The following is a 23706-nucleotide window of genomic DNA, read 5'->3' on the forward strand; positions in this document are numbered from 1 at the left end:
CAGGGCTCACCAGACAGTGGATCAATGGGTCTCTCTCGAAGGAGAAGGAAGGAGGAGGGGTTCGGTGCAGGATATGTTGCCCCAAAGAAAGTGTGCCACGCCGTGTCTAAATTACCCCCAAAGTTGTGGGAGATCCAGTTACCTGTTCAGATGTTTTAGTTTGAATGTTCACTTGTCTGTTTTGGCTGTGTGCCCATGCAACACTGACCAAGGATCTGGCTTTAGGACTAGTATTACAGATTACAATGACACAGAATTGTCCAACAAGCTTTTTCTGTTGAGGTCCACCACATAACAGCAACAGAAGTCAAGCTGACATGTTTGCAATTCAAAGAAAAAACTTCTAGAGAATTGTTTTTGGGGTTTTTTTAGCAGATGGTTATATTTGAAATACCAAACGAAATAGAGTTGTGTTAGTTATAACAGGTTTGGAAAGAGATAATTGATTAAAAACCTGGGCAGACAGTTGAGCATCTATTTAGTCTGAATGGAAGCCATTTTCTGCATCTCGTCTTTAATAGTGCTTATCATTACTGAAGCTTTTCACATTCAGAGGGGAAAAAAAAGAATAATTTGTAAGAAATTTATAAAGAACTCATAAAAACTATTCATCTTGGTTAGGTTGAACGATAATATTTGTCTAAAATATCAGATATTCTGCTCCTAAAAGTTAAAAGAGTTAAACATAAACCGACTGTGAAATCACTGAAACGCAATAGGGAAGTATTCAAACCATTCATAATGTTGTCTTTACTTACATAAATGTCATAAAAGAATGATTCTCCATAATGTTTTAGGAATGTGTTTGTTGTTTTTATGGAATTTGTCTCTATGGTTTTCAGTCATATAGTGAAAACATGCACTCGTGCACCTCGCCAAATGTATCACCTTTGATTAAAATCAAAGCATTCACTAAAGATAATTAGACATTCAAATAAAAAAAAACCACAGCAGAGAAAAAGCTTGAATTTACTGAACATGAAACAGAATGTGAAAATAAAATGTTATTTAAAACTCTGCAGCATGTTAGAAAAAAAAAACAAAAACTTTTATCTCTGTAACCTCTGAAGCAAATTAGAGGCCTACTTGGAAGAAAGCAGATTGCCTGCCACCTGGCAAGTTAGACTTTTAAATAAAGAGAATTTTATCTTAAAAATAGTGGAGATTTAGCTTTTTTTCTCTTTTTTTGTCAAATCCTGAAAATAAGGTTATCCGTGATCACGCACAATATTACAAGATTTTGAGCAATCTGTCACCACTTGAAGTCATCTTTTGGGGATGACTCATAGCTACTACCACACCACAGTTTGTAAATCTACCTCAGTTATAGCTATTTTTGTTGCAAGTTCCTCAGGTTTATTAGCTTTGGTGGCCATCTTGAATTAAGTCAACTATAAAATAAAGCATTTGTAGATAACCGGCTAATATTTTTTATTGTTATTTATGCCAAACCTTTAAGAAAAGATCTGCACATGTTGTAAGCACATGAAGTATGTTTTGGGGATGATTCTAAGCTACTACCACATCAAATTTTAGCTCAATATCTGTGTAACTGATTGAATTAGAGCCATTTATGTGCTGTCTAAAGGCAATTACTTGTGGTGGTCCAAAAGTTAATCAGTTCTAGATGTATATCCAATTAATATTTTCTTAAAGTTTCATTGAGATCTGCCCAGTGGTTCATGAGACATTTTGTTAATGACACAGAGCGTGCGCACACACACACACACACACACATGCACAGGCAACATTATTGACCACCCATCTTTTGGATGTGGGTAATAAAAGGTTTATCAGCTATGACAGGATCAATGTTACAGCTTACCCTGTTTTCACATAGCTCAAGAAAAAACTGCTGCATGAAGTCTAAAGCTGCTCAACACATTGTAAAATTTAATAACAAATGAAAATCTCAAAGTTGTAAAATAGACATTTTGTTTTATGAGAAGCTGAGATGCTTTTTCTCTATGTTCACTTTACTATACCAAGTCTAAATTGCTCTGAGGACACATGCATGCCAGGTGTGAACAAATGTATTTCTCTGTCATATGAGTTTGATCTACCCGAAGCCCAGTAATATCAGTTACTGTATAAACACCAGAACAATGTTAAAAATGAGCACCAGTCTATGAGGGTTAGTACCTTGGAAAAACAAACAAGCAAACAAACAAAATTCTTGACAAATGTGTCTCAGTTTATGACATTTCAGTTCAGTCTAATCTTTAATCCACAGTGTATGCCTCGGACTCAAATTGCACTATATATATATATATATATATATATATATATATATATATATATACACATATAAAATAAGCATATGGGACAGGGGCTCAAGGAAATCTGCAGGGAACACAAAGCAACCCAGCAATAGTAGGGTACAGGACCTAAACAAAGGAACTGAGCACAACTTACAGATGGGTAACAGGTGTGCAGAGCAGCGCAATCAGAGGAGCTGAAGGAAAACTATTGCCAGGTAGAATGCCAAACTATTACAATAAACATGTAACTGAAAACACTTGGCTACAATAACAGATGACTGAAACATTTTGAATACATAAACTGAAAACATACTGAACAGCAAGGAATTAAAAAAAAAAGAAAACTAACAAAAACAACATTACACAATTACTTGACCAACCTAAAATGTGTTTGAAAAAACTTTTTTTTTTTTTTTTTTTGCTTAAATCAAGTCACAACAACAGACAACCTTTTCCTAGGTCCTCTCATGTGGACCGCTTTTTGGCAAATAACAATAAAACAGAACAACGAGCAAATTCTACTGAGCGAACGGAACAGCTGCACAGTGTATATAGCAGTGTTTATGCACTGCAGATGGCAGCAGTAGTACATACACTTTTCAGTTCAATGTGCTATTCAATAAAGAAAACAGGAAGACATATTGCTGTGAAATGTTATGCAGAACTGGTCTTTCCTGAATTGGAAATTGGTCTTCAAAATTTTCAAATGTTTTTTTTGGAAAGTGTCTCATGTTTTAAAAGAACAGGAGGATGACAAAAGACAAGAAATTGTGTCATGTTGATAGTGTTTGCTTTCTGTTGTCACTTAGTAATTACTTTTCTGCTTACCTGGTGCATAATGCTCCTTTAAAACATCTTCTTTGATTCATTTCTAAGCAAAATCAGTTACATGTTCATCAAGTACCTACTTGCAAATATTTTGCTTCTTTCTCAAGAAAAAGAAAAGATTTTGTTCCTTTCCTGTACTAACAGCTTCTCCACCACTTCCCCACTCACAGACAACCTGTTTACCTTCCTGTTCAACCTGATTCATTAAGATTGAGCCTCTATTGTTTTCCTTTATCCACCATAACACATTACTCTTCCTTTTGCCTGTTGTCTTTCTTTTTAAAAGCATTAGGTATCCTCTTTAATCCTTTGCACATTAGAAATGAAAGAGCTGAACACTCTTGGCTGCCGCCCTCCCAGTCACCACCACCATCCCAGGCGTACAATGGACTCTTGTCTAGTGCCATATTTCAAGCGAATGTCATCATCCAGCATCTATGAATGAGGAAAGCACGCCGCGTCACATATTGATCCACTCCCTTTGTGAGGCCTCCCAAGCTTGTGATAATTAGCATCGTCCATTAGCGACTTTGCCGCGCTAACATGCCCATTAAGAGTCAAAGCTTCTGTTCTTTTCTGTGAACATTCATTTGGCCTGAATTTTCTTCTTAAAAGAGAATAATAAGGGAATGGCGAAATACCTTGTGGAAAGATGAAAAGTGGAGAACATAAAGTGGGTGTTTAAATGCATTAAAAGGCATCTAGATTTAATTAACACCCTAGATAGCTGGCAGCTTTGTTCGTGTGCTGTAAATGATCATCTCAGCAAAGACGAGAGCTATAATTTTGAGTATGTTTTCAAAAAGGTGGTTTGCAGAATCATTGCTCGGGCCTTCTTTTCACAGGCCAAATTTATAACTTCTCTTTGTCTGCCTTGGTGCCAAATGAAAAATGGAGCACAGCTTTTCTCATCCTGTGTTTTTGTAATGTGCGTTGACTTGGTGTCATCCTCAGTTGTTTATTGGCAACAGTCACTCGTCCTCCTGATTCGAGCAGACCATTTCATAAAAAGTCCACAGCAATAAATAAAACAGGAAATAGAAAGGTATGCTGATGGTACTGTAATAGACTGACAAAAATATGTTTGGAGATCCCACTGCACAAAACAGAAAAAGTAGTTCCAAACACGTTTTATGGAATTGCTCCTTCCGGACCAGACCGAGTATTGATTGCAGCACAAGAGGTTCACATCTACCTGTTTACTTTTTCTGTTTACTGTTTGTATTCCACTGGCAGGCAAAGATATTATTTTTCTGTTGAGAACCCTAGAAAACATCCACCCTGCGCTCAGTGTTCGACCCCAGCACCCACTGGAGCACTGCTGATATAATGAGAGAGTGTGGAGAGAAACTGCCAGCGCCAGTAGAGGCTCTTGGTGAGGCATCTAAACAGCAGCCTTCGCTCTTGCCTTCATGGAAGGCGATCTGCGATGCATGCATGTCATGTTGACCTCACCGGCCATCAGCTGGCTAAGAGAGGAAATGAGTGCAGTGGACGAGAAGGAGGGTGCACCGAAGTAAAGTGCTCACCCTGGGCCATTATGATTAACCATCAGCAGTTTTTGTGTAATCATCGTCAATGTGCTCGCTGCAGAATCCTGCATGGAAAGGGCTGCAGAGGAAAATCAATCACATTATATTACTGTGGACATGCTTTATTGACCTCTGTTGGTGTTCACACATTTCATACTTGATTTGTATCTACTGGCAGGCATTTAGAACAATGTGGGCAATTTGGGCAATGAGGAAAAACAGGGCAGCCTTTTTTAAGCCTGGAGCTCATGCTTATAGATTGAGTGCTGCTTCACGAAAAGAGGAACCTATTCAGATGTACTTCGTGCATACATTTTTTGAAATCCCCAGAAGCAAATAGATAGATAGATGATGAATATATATGTGGCTGCATAGGGGACAAACACACAGTACTATGTGTGCAATCTCTTGTTCAGACAGACAACAGTAAATAAGAGTTGGATGTCTCATTATCTGAACACCAAGCCCTAACAGCTTCATTCATCCAAAACTCATTGTATCTAAAGGTTAAGAGTAGTTATGAGAAAGTAATTTATTATTAAAATACCTTTTGGAATGAAGTACCTTCTGATATATTTTCCTTGGTAATGAAATTAGGGTTCGGTGGAAAATTTAATAATTTGGGGGTATTATTTCTTCAAGCTTTTATTCACCCTACTTTCTCTTCAACAATTTATCTGGGGAGAGTGAAGAGCTCACAGCCAGCGAACAGACAGTAAACATTTTGTTATAGTCAGAACCATCTCTTATTACTGGTTTTTCATTAAAAAAGAAAGCCTTTCGAAGCATTCAAAGCATTTCGGCGGATGAAGATGCTTCACAATTTTCTCCCTCTCACCCTCTTTCTCTCCTCACTATACCTGAATCCTTTTTCTTTTTGATGCTGTTAAGGGAGTAATTGAGTGCAGAAAATGGCTTGGCTTATTTGGACTGAGCCTGATCCAGAAATGATTAAAGCTAAAGGGGTTTGAGGTATTCAAAGGGAGAGAATGACAGAAAGAATATGGTTAATGCTTTTTTCTTTTTCCATTTTGTGAGGAGAGGAAGGCGGCGGGAGGGGTGGACAGGCTGAGCACCGAACAGCCAGACAGGTTGGTGTTCGAGGGGAGTCGGTGGGGGGAGGAGGGTGTGAGCGCACAGAATAGCCTCTACTCATACTCCTATTAAAAGCATCAGGGTTGTCAGAGACAGTAAAAAGACAGGAAATCACTGTAAGAAATGAAGCTTCTTTTACCAATTACTGAATACCGAGTGCACACCTTGGAGCTCTTTGTCCTTTGTAGCACCAGTTCCCTGTCTCGCAACCCCTTTTTTCTCTCTTTTCCTTTTCTTTCTGCCTTTCTGTCTCTCTGCCTGGCTTACAGCCTTTGAGTCGGATGCATTAGCACCAAGGCCTGGAGAAGAGGCAGCGTTTTTCAAAGCCCAGTTGGACTCACTTCTAGCCTGTCGTTGTGGCTCCTTTTCAGGCTTTTATTCACAGTCAGCAGGGGCAGGTCTGAAAGAGACGCCCTCAACCTTTCCACTCAAACATTTATCTCTCCCTTTTTCCCCTGCTACAGCAGAGATGATTAGCAAAAGGAGCCATTTACTGATTCACAGCAGCTTTCCATGAAGCGTGTTAAAAAATAAAAAGGGCGCACATTCAGCGCGTCTGATTAACACTCCCACTCAGATGTGCACATTCAAACAAACATGTAGCATTTGCGAGTCAAATTCACAAATGGGCACAAATTCTGCATTAGTGAAACTGTGCACTCTGCTTATGGGTGACAGTGATATTTTTTTTCAGAATAAAGTCTCTTTTATATCATCAATAATAGATAAGAGTTTGAGCCTTTATTTGAGCATCTGTCAGGTCATTGAATTTGAATTGATGAGCTCTGTCATGCCCTCTCACCTCAGCCGAGACTCTTGGGACCCATAAACACCTCGCAGACTAGCTCTCCATTCCACCTATTGACCAAGTCACTTAATTACTTCCCAGTTAAAACAATACCAGATAACTAATTCAGTCTTAAGAGACCATTTAATGGCTTTTGTTGTGTGGGTTTGTAGCCTGTTTATGTGTGTAAGAGTGTAGCCACACTCAGACGTGGGAGCCATCTTGATGTGGTTTTTCACATCATGGATTTTGTGGGGATTGTTGCTGTGGATGCAGTTATGGTGATAGCCAGCGGTAATGGTGTCGTTAAAGAAGATATAGCTTCCAAATTAGAGGTTCACAGAGCATATTTACAATGGATATAGCTGCCTTCAGGATCCATAACATTGTTAGTGAGTTTTCATAGACCTTGCAGACAGATGCTGTCAGCTTGTTCAAGGTTTGCTCTTATCAAGACACATGAGGATATTATTATGTAAGATTACTCATTTTGAAGGGATTTAACTCAGGGTCTATTCTTATGCAGCCTCCTTAAAGACCCCAACCCCACCCTGTTTTTTTTTTTGTTGTTGTTCTGTTTTGTTTTTTTCAACACCAATCTTTTTACATCATCCTCACCTCATCTGTCATCCCTGCATGCAGACAGCAGGAGACACTTTTTAAAACACAGTTTTTGCCACAAGCGCTGTTGTGACGCTAATAAGATTTTCATACACTCAGAAACATATGACTTCATTTTAGCTGCCTGCATGACTACAGGTATTTTTAACGGTTTGAGATTTTTGGCTTAGTGGTAATGTCAAACATCAGGAAGTTGCCAGTGCTGACAGTAAGAATGTGCGTGTGGTATGAGTCATTGCTTCTTTCCAGCAGCCATTTGCAAGGTTAATGTTGTAGAAAACAACATCCATCTCTACATTCCCACCTCTCAAAACAGTTTCATTAGTCCCAGTGCCATGGACCCTCATCTCCCAGTGTTGTATATGACATGCATCGTATTATCAGTGAGTAACGCTGTCAGTGTTGTTACAAAGTTGTTCAGCCAGTGTGCCTAATTTAAGACGTTGGGTCAAAGTGATCTTATATTTGTTGTCTGTCTGTCTCCCAGTCATCTCCAAATGATTGAATAATATACTCCCTGAAGGTGCCATTTATCAGTGATAATAACAACAAAATGGGTTTAGTTTGAGGCTTTATGATAAACAAATTCTTTGTGCCTTTGTACAACTTTGTTTGGTTCAAATGCTACAAGTCACATTGGTATTCTGCGCAAGTAAGGCAAACACTTTTATTCATGAAATTAAATTAGTAAAATGGAAGACGTTGCATTCCTTGAAAGAATGCATATCGCCCACTGCCTTTCATACCAGATGTTTAAACTAATATTATCTGATGATGAGAGGGGAAGGAGTTATAGCCATTTTGGTCAAACCTTGTTAAAGATATTATGCATTATATCCTGCAGTATTGCAAGATATTTCATGATCTATTTGCACTTGTAGTACATATGTGTTACTAGCACACCAATTTTAGCTCATTATCTGCAAGCTCACTTGGCTGAGTTGTAGCTATGTATGTGTTTTATTAAGGTTGCTTAGCTATGGTAGTGATCTTGAATGGAGTTGACTCCAAAAGTTAGCCAGTTGTAGAGGTACATCAAATGTTTACTTACTGAAAGTGTCATTAAAATCTGTCCGTCAGTTCATGAGACATTTTGCTATCACCACAGTCAAATACATACATGCAAATAGAAATGGGTAAAAACATTATCATTCACTTACACCATTCAGTTGTGGTGAATAATTAATGTCCAACTGAATCAGAAACCGTGTTTTCTCTTTGTCAGCTTCAAAATTTCAGTCAGTTCTTGTTTAACTTTAACTATAAACAACAAAATATAGCTAATATACCCTTTTTTCTAAAAATAATTGTCCTGTGAATGGTGTCTGTTCATTTCTTTTGGACAACATTATGTTTGTCAAATTTAGTTTTTAATTTTACGTTGTAAAATGTAGCCTGGCAAGAGCACATTTTACTTTTTTTTAGTGGGGTCAAAAATTATGATTATTTGCTGTAACTTAGTAAAATAGATGGTGGGCTAAATGTACATACCCTAAATTAAACAGTAATAAACTTTGAAATATAATGAAGTAAAGGACAGAGGATCTGTCTGTTTTCCATGATGTTTGCATGAACTGAAGTCTACAGAGGTAGACTTCCCAAAGGTTTAATTTTTAATAAAATCATTTATCTGACCATAGCATTTATAACTGACTGATTCACCCCAGCTTTCCACAAGCACATCAACTGAATTCAATTTGTAATGCCCATTTATTGCAGTCTTTAACAGTGCAAAGGAAGCTGCCATCCAAAGTTAATATCTTTATTTTGTAAATTTCCCACTCTAGATTGACGGTTGTCACAATATGCAAATAAAAAATATCACTTTTCGTGAGGGAGGCTGTGAAAAAAATGTAAATGAGCAAAACGAAAAACAACAAGTTTATTGTGTCAGATATAGTGAAGCAAACACAGTTGTGCAATATATCCAAAGCAGAGGAGCATCATAAAGTGCCTGTTGGAACAGTTATTAAACATATAAGTAAATTTACTTGATTCTTTTATATATTTATTTATTTATCGGTTGCTTGAAAAACATGACATGTTTGCTGCTTGCACAATTCTGTTTGAATACATTTATCATGAATTTCACTTATCATATGACATGAGAGGTTAGATCATATCAAGTGACAGCACCTGCTTTTCATTAACCAAAATAGTATCTGGCTTTCCATAGATTTTCTCCTACTTCTGAGTAATTTTGTCCTTTGTTGTCTTTTGTACGTCATCATTACATTATGTTATGGTTGGAACAAACATAAATTAAAAGCACTGACTTTAAAAACTCACAAATACAGTATTTTTATGTATAAAGGAATGTGTCTTTCCTTAGCCTTCATCTGGATTTTTATTTTATTCTTCATATAATGCCAAATCTAATTTTTAAACAGCTGGGCAAGATGAATTATGAAAATATCTTAAGTAATGCTTTTATTGCATTTATGGCAACAAAACCTCATTTTGTTCAGTATTTCAAATTGTAAGTTAATTAGCAAAGGAAAGATTAAAGCTATAGCTAACTTATTCTGAACTGAACTCTGCGGTAAGGCTGGTTAATTAAAAAAATATTAAATCTGAACATGCACAAAAGCATAAAAATACAAAATATGTTTATGATATCAAAACAAATGATTGACATTTTATTGGCTTTAGTTCATTCAAGGATATCACTTTTTCAGGATTGGATACTTTTGCAAATCTTGTAGTTTCCAATGAGTCAAATGTTCTTTCTAGGATGCACAAGATGGCCTCATTTTTATAACAAACCTAGAATCTGACGCATTTACAAAATGATCTGTGAGTAATCAGTGAGTAAAATATTCTCTTGCCAGAGCCAACAGAAATGCACAAAAAAGCACAGATAAATTGCTTTGCTCATTGTGAATTCCATACTCAATTGTAGCATTTTCCAGGGTAAATGGAATTGTACATTAAAGTCTGAATATGCCTGACTTTAGGGGAGTGATACATTTTATTTTCTCTTTTTTTCCCCGCAGATGTGGCTTGTGGAAGCCACGGTATTGCGGTGCTTTCAGTGAAAAGGCCATCTTTAGGACCTCTTGATCAATCTGTGACCTTTAAGTATGTAGCCATCTCGTAAATAGGAGGGTGCGCTTACAGAGACTTCAAAAGCAAGGGGACCCGATAATTTCAAAATGGAGCGGTGTGGAGTGGCGCTGGTGGGGAGTCCATAAAAGCCTGCCTTGTTCTCTACACACCTCCTCTTTGCTCCACAACAGCCAGTTAGGGTAATAGCTCAAGGGAGAAAGGGGAAGAGAGAGGGAGAGGAGGTGGGATGCAGGCATAGATGGAAAGAGGGAGGGAGGGAGGAAAAAACAGGTAATTACTTGTAATCATTGGATGAGGAAGAGCTGATGACCCCTACAGTATAACAGATTGTACTGTTCCTTGTTGAAAACCACTGAGGAAACCGGATGTAGTCCTGTTAACAGGTAACGACTTGGAAATTAGTTGGTAACCTTAAACCTCCCCTAACAATTATGGAAGAAATAGCTGTCATTTACCTTTTTTCTTTTCTATTGAGAGGAGTGGTAAAATTTTCAATATTCCACTTAATAAGTATAGGTACTACATGTCTTTTGTCATATTACAATCCAGTTTATTTAGATAGAGCATCAAGTAGAGAAAAGTAGCTATGATTCAGCTAGGAGGCATGACAAACAGGAGTATTAGAGAGAGTGACTGAAGCACTTAAACTGTGTTTTTTAATGTTAATTCATTTGTTAAATGTTGTAACTGTCAGATTTGTGTTTGGGTAAAGCTAAGACACTCATTAAAAAAAACTGTTGTAAAAACAAAATGTGAATATTTTAATTCCATATATAGAAACAACTTTCTCTAGGAATTTCTTTCTAAACTGCTGTAGTTTTTTTTTTTCTGAGCTAGGCTGCATTACCATTTTTTAACTAAAGACATGTAACTTGAAACACAAATTGTAATATTAATTAAATAAACCAGCCTCCAACCCTTTGGAATACTCTTTTTGTACAGAAATTGCTTTCCATTGATTGTAACTACTATTACCTTTTTTAAACCTTAACAGCAATTTTTTGTGTGTGAGAGAGATCTGAAAACTGCAATGCATCATGTCTAGCAAGAGACACATTTTTGAAAAAAAGAGTACAATGAAAAAAAAAATGCTATAATTGCTGCTTTCCTAGGTGTGTTCAGATTATATTTGAGGAGTCAAATTGCTTGTAAACAACCAATGCAAATAATATCATCAATGCGACTGTACTGTTGCAGAGTATCACTTGTATTTAAATGATTTCTTACACTGTGTCACACACTCCCAAAGAAGAACTATTGAAAGTGTGGACTTCGGAAGACCCACTGGTGACACCGGAAGACTTATTGATTTTGAGCAGTGTCTCTTCTTGGGCTCAGTGCGACTAGACAGTGTCCTCGCAATTGTTGGAGTCTTTAGTGGATCAATTTGGAACACTTGTGCCACTGTTTGTAACTGATAAGACAACACTTCAGACAACTGGTAATGATTAGCAGAGGATAAACACAGCAAATCAACATATTTGAAAGAAGTACATAGAGGGAAAAAAATATGGAAGAAAACTCGTAGCAAACATTGACTTCCAATGTTCTTGCACTAAGTAATGTCATGCAATGTGTATTCTTACAGTTAATCTTTTTAGGTATATAATACTGTTGTTTTGGGTCATTTTAACAAAAGAAAAAAGTTCAGAATCACCAATGGAGAAAAAAAAAACACGCATTGTGACATTTTTCTTGGATCTGCGTGACAATGTCTGCATAGTCTATTGTGATGTGTCATATAAAACTCATAAGATCATTGCAGTTTCATACATAATCCTTTACTGTGGCACAGAATGCCCAGATTGTAATTCTGCCTTACTTGGTGATGAGATCATTTGGTTTTGACCTAAATGCTAAAAAAACATAACTGATAGAAGAAAAAGTTAAAAAAGCAAAAAACATTTTTTTAAAAGAGTGCAGCTCATTGATTGAAAAAAAAAAAAAAAGATACCTGACGAAAACGAGGCGAGGAAGTATGATTAAAATCTGTTAGATAGTGACACTTCAGGGCAGGAACGCCAACTGTTGTCATGTGAAGCCCATCACTTAAAACGGATCAGATCAAAATGTGTCACTAGGAGTTATGCCTAGTGTTAGCACCTCTAAACAATCCCACAGCTGTGCAATCTAACTCTGTGTTCAGAGTTACAGCATTACACATTATCTATGCCCATGTCATATCCTGTTTTTTTTAGGCTGCTTTAGCCAATGCATAGTTTTTGTCATGGCCATTCAAAAGGAATTACCAATAACACAGGTAATAATAAAAGACTTGTAATGGATACACGGGGGAGTTGTTGTCTTGTTACAGTTTAATCTGGCCTGCAGGTATACCGGCAGAGAAGGACAGGTAACGTGAGACTCAAAGATTCGCCGCATTAGTTCTGCTTAGCTAACCGTGAATGCTAATTGCAGGAAGAACAAACTGCTACTCTCCCCTGCTTTTCCTCTCTCCCTCCCCCCTGTGCCAACTGAGAGGGTCCAACCAACTCTGCTTGGAGAGGAGACAAAGATGGCTGCTTTGCAAGAAAGATTTAATATGTGGCTCAATAAATGAAGAACTGTTTAGCAATCACTATGTTCTCCAACATGTCCCATCTCATAAATCAGTTTCAGTTCATGTTAGACATGAACTACTTCATTTTAAGTGCTGGTTGAATGCCTGTCAAAAAAATCAAGGTTTTTTTTGGTATTTTGGGATGAGAGGAGTAAGTAATGTGCAAAACATTAAATACTGCTGCTAATATTGTGCTTATAAAGTTGTCAAGAAGTACAAATTCAGAAACTCAACCAATAGTTGTTTTATGTGACCAAATGCATCTTTAAATTAATCAAACTATTGCATTTTGGCAATTACATCAAACTGTACTCACAAAAATTAATCACAAAAGTTCACAGCAGATGTATAAAGTCCTTCTTTAAGGAGTGTTTTATCCCAGGCTTGATATACCCTTATGAGAGAACAAGAAATAAAGAAAAAGAGGGCCAAGAGTGTGAGAGCTCCATCCAGTACTTGCACTGATATTGATACTAATCTGCGGGCAAGGTCAAAGACCCTGTTACACACCAGAGGCTACAAAAACTCCAAGGTGTTGGTCAGTCTTAGCCACCAAACCTGTGATCACACTCTTAGGTTCTGACCCAGGCAAATTAGAGGCCACAACCCTATTGGCAAACACTGTCTCCTATCAGTCTTCTACCCAGACATCTATAGACTATCTATAGGCCCTCAGGACAGAGCTGTCATATAGTCACTGTACCAAGTTCTCCAGTCTTTACCTCGCAGAGGAGATTTATTGTAATTAGAAGATTCCTTTACAAAAGCTTGGGATCAGCGTTTCTTCAAGGATCTCTGTGCAGTCCCAAAGGGGACACCCTTTGATCCTGACCTTCGAACCCTGGGGGTTAAGCCTTCCCTTTACAAATGAGTTTGTCATGATGGGCCACTTCCTAATTGGCCAATTGCTCAGTGCCATTTCTGGGAGATACTAGTGTAAGAACTCTAGGTTTACTGTCACACCATTCATTGTCTTACCACATCGGTCAGAAGGCTTGCAAAACCACAACTAATATATGTCAAAAAAAATATGTGGATCTATTTCATAAATTAGTCTATTATATGTGTGAAAAGCTGGGAGTTCCTCAGATTCCCTTTCATTTGTATCCTTCACTCTTCCTCCCCCTGTGTGATAGCCTGTTCAAGCTGAAGGCTATAGTAGCTCTTCAACCATCAGTAGAAAAGATGTGGTTTCAAGTCCCACCCTGCAGCATGTGGTTTGGAAGTATCTGCCCCTCCCTGTTTCCATCTTTTTCTCAATCAGATTAGTTTGTCTAATAGTGAGAGGGAAGGTTGTTGCCAGTGGTGCCTGCAGGCTTTGACGAACAGGTGGTCAAGTGTTGAAATGGTTTTCCTGCATTTATCTGAAAAATTACGCTAAGGAAAGCCACTGTTCATGTTAAGACTTAAAATTGCTGTTATAGGAATCATTCTGTGCTTATATCAAGGCTCCTTAAAGTGTTAAAATTTTAATTCCTTAAAATATTTTAGAAAATTAAAACTGCACTTGTCTTATGAACCATCTTTTAACTCTATCTACTGACCACGATTCAGATGGATTAGGCGGTAACCTTTCCCAATGACCTCTTCAAGGTTTGTCCACCTGCAGGACCATGGGAATCTCTTTGGCTAAAATCTATCTTGAACACTACACACAGAGAGCGTGCCTTGCCAGCCGCCTGGCACCAAGACGGATTGTTGAGGGGTAGTTAAGGGGAGGGAATCCTTGGCCTCAGGCCTCACTAATTCCTTTCTAATGTGACGATAATTCTTTTGAAGAACTGTTTTTTCGCTGGCCAAATCTCTTTAAAAGCATCTTGGGGGTGCAAACATGGCTGAGGGGGAGTGCGTTGTGGCAGGCCACACTAGAGCCAGAGGGGAGGCTCAAGTTTCACCCTGCCTGCCGTGATGCATTGTTGGTGGGACGCCTAGGCTCCAGTGCCCCCATCTCCTCTCCACCCCCCACCCTCCACCCCCGAACCACCACCTCCATCTTCCTCCTCTCAGCACTGTCCCTCCTAAAGAGGCTGCTGCAGAGCCTCACGAAACTCTGACACCAGTCCAGAGAATGCACTCTGCACATGAAACCTTAGACTCAACTAATGGTTACAAATGTTTTTTCAAAGAAATCCCTGGTTTCTAGAATAAACCAGACTTACACCCCTGGATGTGCATTCGTACACACTCAGTGCTGCAAATGTGGACACACCAGCAGACAAAATTGAGAACAATTGGTCTTATTGAAGTTAAAAAAACACTTGAAATGTGAGGTTTGAATATCAGTTTTAGTGCATCAGAGACAAGGGAGAAAACATATACTACCATAATTATGTACTTTAACAATTTGCATTCATTCACATTGACATTACCAATTCTTCAAGTAGTTGCCTTTAGAAATTGCAGGTGGCTTGTGGCTTTGACTGACACCTCACACGGATTTCCGTGACCTCTTGCTTTCTTCCTCTCATTCCTTCAAAGACAATGTATTCCCTTCCAGGGGAGTGATCCCTAATTAGCTGTCAGGTGATAGTGTGCTGCTCTCATTGTGTTCCCTGCTGCTGCGCTGCAGGCTATGTGGTCAGCAGTCAGTCTCAGACTAAAGTGACAGATCATCTCTCTATACACCAGACCCCTGCAGCTGAAAGAGACCACTTGGTTCTTACAAAGAGATCCCTGGTCTCGGTATTAAGAAGACTTCAATATCAAGTCACATAACAAGCAGATCACTGACCCAGCAAAGACAGAGGAATCTGTTGGAGCTCTCGCAAATAAAAACAATAAAAAGTGGTGTTTATCTCTCACTGATATATGATTGATGACTGAATTTGGCTCTGAATTATTTAGTAGCTTTTGTGTTTGTCAGTTTGCTCAGTGTAGTCATCTTAATAGAGACATACTTGTCATGCAGTTTTCCAGCCCACAGCAAATCTGACTAAAACCTTTTGAAAACATAGAATCACACATATTGGAAGTGCAAAAAATAACTGGATTTTCCAATAAAAGCCATATCTTCTTACTTCTCAGGATATAGCAGGTCATTTCTGATATCAAGATATGACTTCTTCCTGTCTGTCTGTTGGGTCCACTGCAGGTCTCCTCTAGACAGTTCCAGTATACACCCAGGCAGCAGAGGGACCTTGTTTGAAGGTCATGTCAGCACCAGGGTGTAAACGTTAGAGCTTTTTGTGGTCAGGGTAAATGTACAAGGCCGCCCTGCGGGAGCACTCCTTCCTTCTCTTTAATCGGCGTGTAACAGGCCCTTGTAGAGCCAAACTGTCTGCGACACATCAGCACTTAGAAATAAAAACCCCTCAGCCAACCCTGCAAACGGCTGCGGTCGGAGTACGGCGGCTGGATCATTTCAGAGGGACAACACAGACGGGTATGCTGACCGAGGGGAGCCAGGAAGAGAAAATCTATTCTAAGCCTGAGCACTGCATTTTTAAATCTTTCAGCTTCAGCGTTAATATGTCAAATGGGTATTTAATATTTTGTTATTATGATAAAATAAAATAAAAACTTATTCATTGGGACTGTTCAAACTCTCATTCCTTTTTTGACATATTGGTAGTGTATTTATTTGCATTATCATTGTTGGGAAGACTTCAGTATCATTACTTGTTTGTGTTAGGTTTTCTGCACTGAGATCTGCTGTGATGTTGAATACATGTCCAGCTAATATCAAAATTGCCCCCCTTAACAAACTGTTTTTAATTGCCACTATATTTTGTTATTGTAAATTCTTTATATACAAAAGTTTACAACACAAAACACAAAGTACATAAATGTCTGTCTGTCATGGAAGGCAATCATCTGAAGGAGGCAAGAAAGCAAACTTAACAGTTCTAATGCTCCAACCGAGAAACTTAATTTACCAATTTGCAGGAAGACAAGATGGCAGGAAACAAGCCAATTTGCCACGTGTGCAGCGCACAACAAACCGCAGGCTTGCTCCCCAGCCTCATGAGAGGTAATTATCCCTAAAAAAGAATGCCATGCTGTATTAAGATGTAGCCGCATCAAAACGAGGGAGACAGCCTCATTACGAGTAATTATGAGGGAATTAGAAACATCATTTAACTAAACGAGCAAATAATGTCCAGGATATTGAAGAAGCTGCCTGCACTTCTGCCGACCACTGCAAGTCCCATTACAAAAATTGTAGGTCTTTAATAGAATAATGACATGCTTTATCTTCCTTGCTTCTCTCTGAGGGTCCAGAAGCGGAGGGAAGGGCTGCGGGAGAGAGGGGAGGATGTGAAAACAACTGTTGCAGAGCTCTCTGTCTCGGTGGTCTCACGCTTGAGTGTGTATCGTAAGGCCTTCAAGATAATCCTCCTATTATCCTTACAAATACAAAATGGAGAGCAGAAAATTGTATGTCACAGCCATTATTGTGTCAAAGGTAATGCTAATGGACTTATCTCTTGAGTAATGGCTGAATTTTCCACATATACTGTAGTCTGTAATAGGCTGATGCATATTGTGCCATGAGTGGCACTTCAAACAGACAGTTCAAGAAATGGTCGGTAATTTAACAATGAAGCATAATGCAGTTTGCCAATGAAGGCCTGATCTACAATTTTTGGTTAAACATATTTCTTGGAAAGCTTAACTTGGAGACTGAAAGCTTTTCATTGTAGTTCAAATGGGAGAGCTGTTTAACCTTTTGCAAAACACACACACACATATCTCAAAATCTCAGTTATTACAGCCACTCACGTCATTATGAGTTTAAGCAAACTGATTTTGCTACTGACACATTTTATTTTAAACCAAATGCAAACATTACCCACAAGAAAACTCTTTTCATTTTCTGCCTCATATAATTTCTAATGATTCCCAAATAATTTTTATAATAAATCCATATATTTCCCATCCCCTCAGCCTGGCAGCATATTCTTCTTCTGTTGAGGGAAAGGGACTGTGGAGGGGAGGGACTTGGGGGGGCAAACACAATTTCCCTTCAGCTCCTTCATTTCCAGTTGATATAAAACAGAATCATAAAAAATCACTTCTGCTCCAAGCTCTCCTTTTTAACCATTAACCCATAAATACAGCGGCTGGTTAAAGCCAGCGGATGACAGGGCCTGCCTGAAAAACCTTGTTACGCTCCTCTCAAATTCATTTAGGGAGCAAACAGGTCTTGAGAGTTGTCTGGCTTAATGCATTGCGATCGCTTTTAAAACTCTTGTCTTGAGGCAGACCCAAAGCTCTGCATCTGCTTGTGGTGTTACACCTCGTATCCATTCGTTTTAATAAGAAGCTGCTTGTTTTCTTTTTAAATCAAATGGCTGTAAATATGTTGAGGGCCAGTTGAAAAGCTTTTATCCAAATAAACGAGGAAAGGGCGGAATTTGTAAAAGAAAAAGATCTTGAGACGATAGAGGAGAGAGTAAAGGAGGCAGATCAAGTTTATTGCAGAATGTTTAGATTCAGTGGAGTTTTGATTCTCGTCATGCTATCTCAAGGTGTAAAAGAGAGAGATTTTTGAAAGTTTTCCTTATAATTCATAATGATCTCCTAAATATGCTCCAAAAATTATCCAGAGAATCCATTTGGCCAGCGCATTATTTCTTTGCCTTTCCCTCCCTGCTGTGTGTAGCCCACAGTTTCCATTATTCCCATCATAAATTATCTCACAGAGTGAATTACACTTGCTTTTCACCCTACCAGGCTGGTTTGATGAATCCTAAGGCAAAACATATCATCTCGGCAAATCTTCATCGCCATGCCAATCGTCGCCTCTTTGCAGTTTAAACCACCTCAAATCATTTTCATTGCCCTGCTATTAAAATCTGTAATTCACGCCTGCCATTGCAATGAGTTACATCGAACACTCTCTTCTGCTTCACATCTATTCTCGTCTTTCTCTCCTTTGCTCCTTGCAGCATCTGCGCACATCTCTCTCGTTTTCTGTCATGTAAATCAAGCATCTGAGGGTGACAGGTCATGCAGATTTCCCACAAGTCAGTGGGGTGCAAGCATCCATCCGAAAGAGAGGCACATTGCCGTCTCACACGATGACATAATGACCACTTGGAAACTAATAAACAGCTTCATTCAACCAAAGCTATTGCTCCTTTTTGTAAGCGTTACTGTCCCCCCCCCTGTCTCTCTTTTCTCTTTCTCTCTTATCTGTCACAAATTCATCCTCCTGCACCTCACCTCTTCGCTGTAGCTGGAGTTACCCATAAATCACATCTGTTGTCTAACGCTATCCATTTTCCCAGAAACACGGGGCGGCTGTTGCAGAAATTGGGTCAGGCATAATCTGCGAGGCAGCAGAGCCTGGCTAGTCATGATTCTGCCAGGTAATGTAGCCATTAGCACACAGAGACAGCGAGAGCTTGGTTGGATGGATAGAGAGGGTTGGATGGCTGGAAGGGTTCTTCCTTGTACATGATGTGACACCCAAGAAAAGCTGGCAAATTACACAACTTTATTGCTTCCCATCAACCATAAGACATCTAAGAGCCTAAGTGTGGACTTTGCAGTGATTCATGTGTGAATATGTCCAGGCAGATTTGCATGAATTGAATTGTTATGAAGTTTTATGTCTTTATATATATATATATAGTCCGAGTTGTTGTGTAGAGGGTCTTGAAAATCAAATAGCTTCTGAATGAGAGGCCACAATGTCCAGAATTCAAAGTGTGGCCTGTCAGGTAATCCACTGCACAAGTGGAGAATAGGAGTACAGCTCAGTGACAGCCAGAGTCTTGAACTTTTACAACATGCCTCAGTCTTAGGTTTCCCCTTACGAGGCCTGGTGCTCAAGAGTCATTGGAGGCAGACTTCAAATGAGAGAAGATCCCGCCCAGAGGCACGATTGGCTAATGATGGAGAGCATCTCCTTTCTAGCCTGAAACAGGCTTTATCTACTCCTTCTAAACCAACATCCACGTCTATTTACTGCAAATTCTGGTCAATGTAATGTTTTACTGGTGCAAAGCTAACAGAAAATGTTCTAAGAAAAAAGACTGGACTTGGGAAGGTTAATATTTTATTTTGCTTTGTAGTTTTAGGAAGGAAGCAAACTTAAAATGATATGTGTCTGGCAGGCAAATAACTTTTTTTTTTTAAATATGTTTTCTTCCACATAAACTGGAACTGAAATCCACCTGTCCGGAATGTTTGCAAAACAAATTTTATGTTATTTTACTTAATGTACTTCAGGATTTTTTTTCCCCTTTATTTTAATCGTGGTTGAAGTATAAATGGTCAAATATTTCCTGCTCTAAAAAGAAAATTATAAAAGCAATATGAAGCTTTTTACACGCCCATGTTTTCTGTGTCCATATTTAAGTTTTAAGATGCAAGAAAAACTGTCCATCAAATAAAACCAAACAATTTGAATTTTCACTGAAATAGAAAAATTTATTGAATGTAGTTATAACTGAGGGTCTAAATTACAAAAGAAACAATGATTTTTCTTTTTTTTTTTTCCACATGTGGAAGATTTTTTTGTTGTTGTTTTTGTGTCCTTTAGTATATTAAAATGGCTAATTCATTGCTTTTTTTTCAAACCAATTTTAGATAAAAACTGTAAAAGCAGCTCGTTTTAAGTTCAGTTTTCTCAGCTGTGGCTTAAAGCTTTAAATTAAATTTAAAAAATAAACAAGAAAAAAATTAAAAAAAGGTACAAATATGTTCATAATAATTATACACATGGTGTATTTTATACATATAGGGAAGCTTGGTTGCTTTCTCTTGACTCTTACAGATGCTGCATAAAGTTTTTTTCTCCAACAAGTAAAATGATACAATTAATATACAAGAGGTTATGACACGTATAAGAATTCTGTATTGTTTTATAATGCGTCGTTTTACGTGGACTGCAGTGGTGAACATACAGAACAGTCAAGCAGTCAGTACTCGATTTTGTTGTACAGGTTGTATAAAGGTAACGCTGGCAGGTTGCTCCCCGGGTAATAAAGAGGCGTCGGGAAGGCGATGGAGCGGGGAACCGGTACGCGCAGTAAGTTGTTTTCTCTGAAAACCAGCGGCATCCCCACTAGCGTCTGTGCGGAGGCGTGGGCCATGTTGGCCGCCTCCAGCTCGGCAGAGAGCTGCCGTTTCCATTTGTTCCTCCGGTTCTGAAACCACGTCTTGACCTGAGTCTCCGTCAGCTGCAGACTGGAGGCTAAGCAGGCCCGCTCCGAGCTGCTCAGGTAGCGCTTCATGTCGAAGGTGGACTCCAGCTGGTACACCTGGCTCCGGGAGAACACCGTGCGCGTCTTCTTCTTGGCCGAGTTGCCCTGCTTGTCGGCGCCGTCCGCGTGTCTGTCCTCCGACAGGGGGGACATTTGGTGGCACGGTCTCTCCTGCTCCTTCTTATAATCCTGCAGCAGAGGCTGGGACAGATGCGGCCGCCGCGCGAGCCCGTCACTTCCAGACAGAAGACCTTTGGCGGACCCTGAACGCACCAGGAGGAGAAGCACATGATAATAACACACCTTAACACAGATCCACCATTTTTATTTTTACTTGGTTTAAAAAAAAAAAAAAAAAACAGTAAACATATTTTGCATTTTAGACTCATCAGACCTGTCAGACCGGTGACATAAATAAACAACTGGTCTGACTACAGTAGGCTAATAATTTAATCCCGCTCTATTTACCGCTCAATTGACGACGTGTAGGGGCCCAGTGCAGCCATTTTGGAGACATGATTCATTAATTAGCAAGCTCAATTAAATTTGAAATTAGAAGAGAGACAAGAAGCTGTTTTGGACACTCATTTAGGTTGGTGCTGTGATGATAATCTGCACAACAAAATGCAACAAAGCCATAAAACAAGACCTGAACTTTATATTAAAAAAATAAAAACTCGTTGCATAGAAGAATTTCAAAACGTTATACTTAATGCTAGTTCACATAATAATAATAATAATAATAATAATAATAATAATAATAATAATAATAATAATAATAATAATAATAATAATAATCTGACCTAAACAGAAGTTGTGAGATTGGTGCTGGGTGCACGGCTCGCTGTGACCCGTGTCGGAGCAGAAGCAGTCCGCTGAGTCCTCCCCGCCGCTGCACTCCTCGGAGGAGGACACCGACAGCGAGCGCCTCCGCGGCGGCGACAGCCCCTTGGAGAGCTCCTTGGTCCCGGAGCGCGGCTCATCGGACGGCGTGCCGAGAATCGACTGGATGGTGAAGCTGGAAATGGGGCCCGACGAGCACTTGCTCCCGCTGTCGTCTGCGCTACTCATTCTCGCTTCATAACAGTGGTGAAGTATTGACTGAATCGGTGTGTCCCGTTGGATTCCGTGATTGCTTTTCTACGCGACTGGTGCGTAAAAATAACAAAAGGGTCTTTAGTTTTGTGGCCGCTTTTTTCCTTTCTTTCTTTTTTTCTCCTTTTTTAAGAACTCCAGTCTGTTTTAATTGTGGAGTTTAAACATTACAGGAGTTGGAGGTGTTTTTTCTAGAGCTCGGGGAACATGAGTGTATTCCTGGTCCTCCTCCTCACGCTCTGGATCAGAGGCAACAAGGTTGCGTTGCTTCATTTGCATGTAGGTAAGCCCCTCCTGGGCCAATCGGCGCTTCAGACATAAGCCCGGAAATTTCAAACTCCTGTCAAGGTTTGGGAGATGGGAATGTGGAGAGGGAGAGAGCCGAGGAAAGGCACTTAGGTTCTGTATGAACTTAGAACTCTCATAGAAGCTTGTTATAACTGTGAGATGCAATATGATTTTAAATATCCTGCACGGAATGTATGCACTTGGATTATTATTATTATTATTATTATTATTATTATTATTATTATTATTATTATTATTATTATTAATAGTGTGCTTCCTGTGGCAACGTTAATCCAACTTATTAACCAGGAAAAGGCTCAGTCAGTTATGTGACTGTCCTGTTGGGCTTTTCAAACTGATTGACGCACAAAACTAAGACAAATATCTCCCTGTTTTTTTCTCCACTGAAAATAATAAACTCATTCCCCGTTCATTATCTGCTATTATGAATTAATTTGATCATTACTGAGCTAATCTGCCTCGCCATGACCAGGCGTGGAGGAGTGGAGGCCGGCTAATTGATTGACTAATTGATTGGAGGTGGTGGTGAGGGGGGTGGGGGGCGGTTGAGGATGCGCACGCGTGAGTGTGTGCGCCCTCATTCACCCTCCCAGCTCAGTGCTCACTTTGGGTGTGTGCGTCTCTCTCTCTCTCTCTCTCTCTCTCTCTCTCTCTCTCTCTCTCTCTCTCTGAGGTTGTGTCCGCCTGCGGGACAGCTGCGGGGCTTTTCGGACACATTCTCCCTCTTTCACTGCTTTGTCACGATGCAGGAATCCTCAGCATTAATCAGTACCAACATAACCTGCATGCTGTTGTGTCAGGGAGGGGGGGGACGAGCTGACTTAATTGTGACGTTGAGCTCCTGAAGATGACTTCAGGTTCTGGCGTCATCAGATGCGTCTGGACCCGTGCGTAAAATATCCTCAGTGGTGCCAGCAGCTGCTAAGCGGTTTTTACTGAAGAGGGGGATGATGGAGGGGTGGGGGGTAAATATATGAGGGCAATGGGGCGGATGCTGGATTTATGGTGGTTACACATAAGGCGTGAAATCTGCAATGACAGTTAAATGGGTTTATTTTCTGTGCCGGTCTCCTCAGACGCGGTGGAGCCGCCTTCACCACTTTCCAGATGACTTTAACAAAGTGAGATAAGTTCATCGCGGAGGTATGGTGGACACAACACGCTGCTGTTGTGTTAAAGAGTATAGATTACACGTGCTGTTTGGTTACAGGCAGTCAGTGTGGTTCATTCTATTAGTATGGAAATGATCATCCACACACACACACACACACACACACACACACCTCCTCGTGTCTGTGCGTCTCAGGGCCTAAAGAGAGGCCACGAGCAGCATAGGAGCGGGCCTAAGTTCGTGCTCTATCACGATGATAGGTGGCGTACGGCCGCCCTACCG

At 39.6% G+C, this 23706-nt stretch overlaps 1 protein-coding gene across 1 annotated transcript; it reads right to left on the reverse strand.

Annotated features, from left to right (window-relative positions):
- Positions 1-19917: 19917 nt before the first annotated feature.
- hmx2 (H6 family homeobox 2) lies at positions 19918-22239 on the reverse strand. Its single transcript, XM_017429291.3, has 2 exons — positions 21713-22239; positions 19918-21172 (listed from the first exon to the last, which is right to left on the reverse strand). Exons 1-2 carry the CDS (start codon positions 21978-21980, stop codon positions 20625-20627), a joined length of 816 nt encoding a protein of 271 aa, XP_017284780.1. The 5' UTR covers positions 21981-22239; the 3' UTR covers positions 19918-20624.
- Positions 22240-23706: the final 1467 nt, after the last annotated feature.

The sequence above is a fragment of the Kryptolebias marmoratus genome, linkage group LG22, assembly GCF_001649575.2.
Source record: "Kryptolebias marmoratus isolate JLee-2015 linkage group LG22, ASM164957v2, whole genome shotgun sequence".
Lineage (NCBI taxonomy): Eukaryota > Metazoa > Chordata > Actinopteri > Cyprinodontiformes > Rivulidae > Kryptolebias > Kryptolebias marmoratus.

Coding starts and splice junctions, on each gene's coding strand:
- hmx2 (XM_017429291.3), bottom strand. CDS start 21,980: ATGAGTAGCGCAGACGACAGCGGGAGCAAGTGCTCGTCGGGCCCCATT. Junction 21,173..21,712: donor ATCTCACAACTTCTGTTTAG/GTCAGATTATTA, acceptor TGGTGCGTTCAG/GGTCCGCCAAAGGTCTTCTG.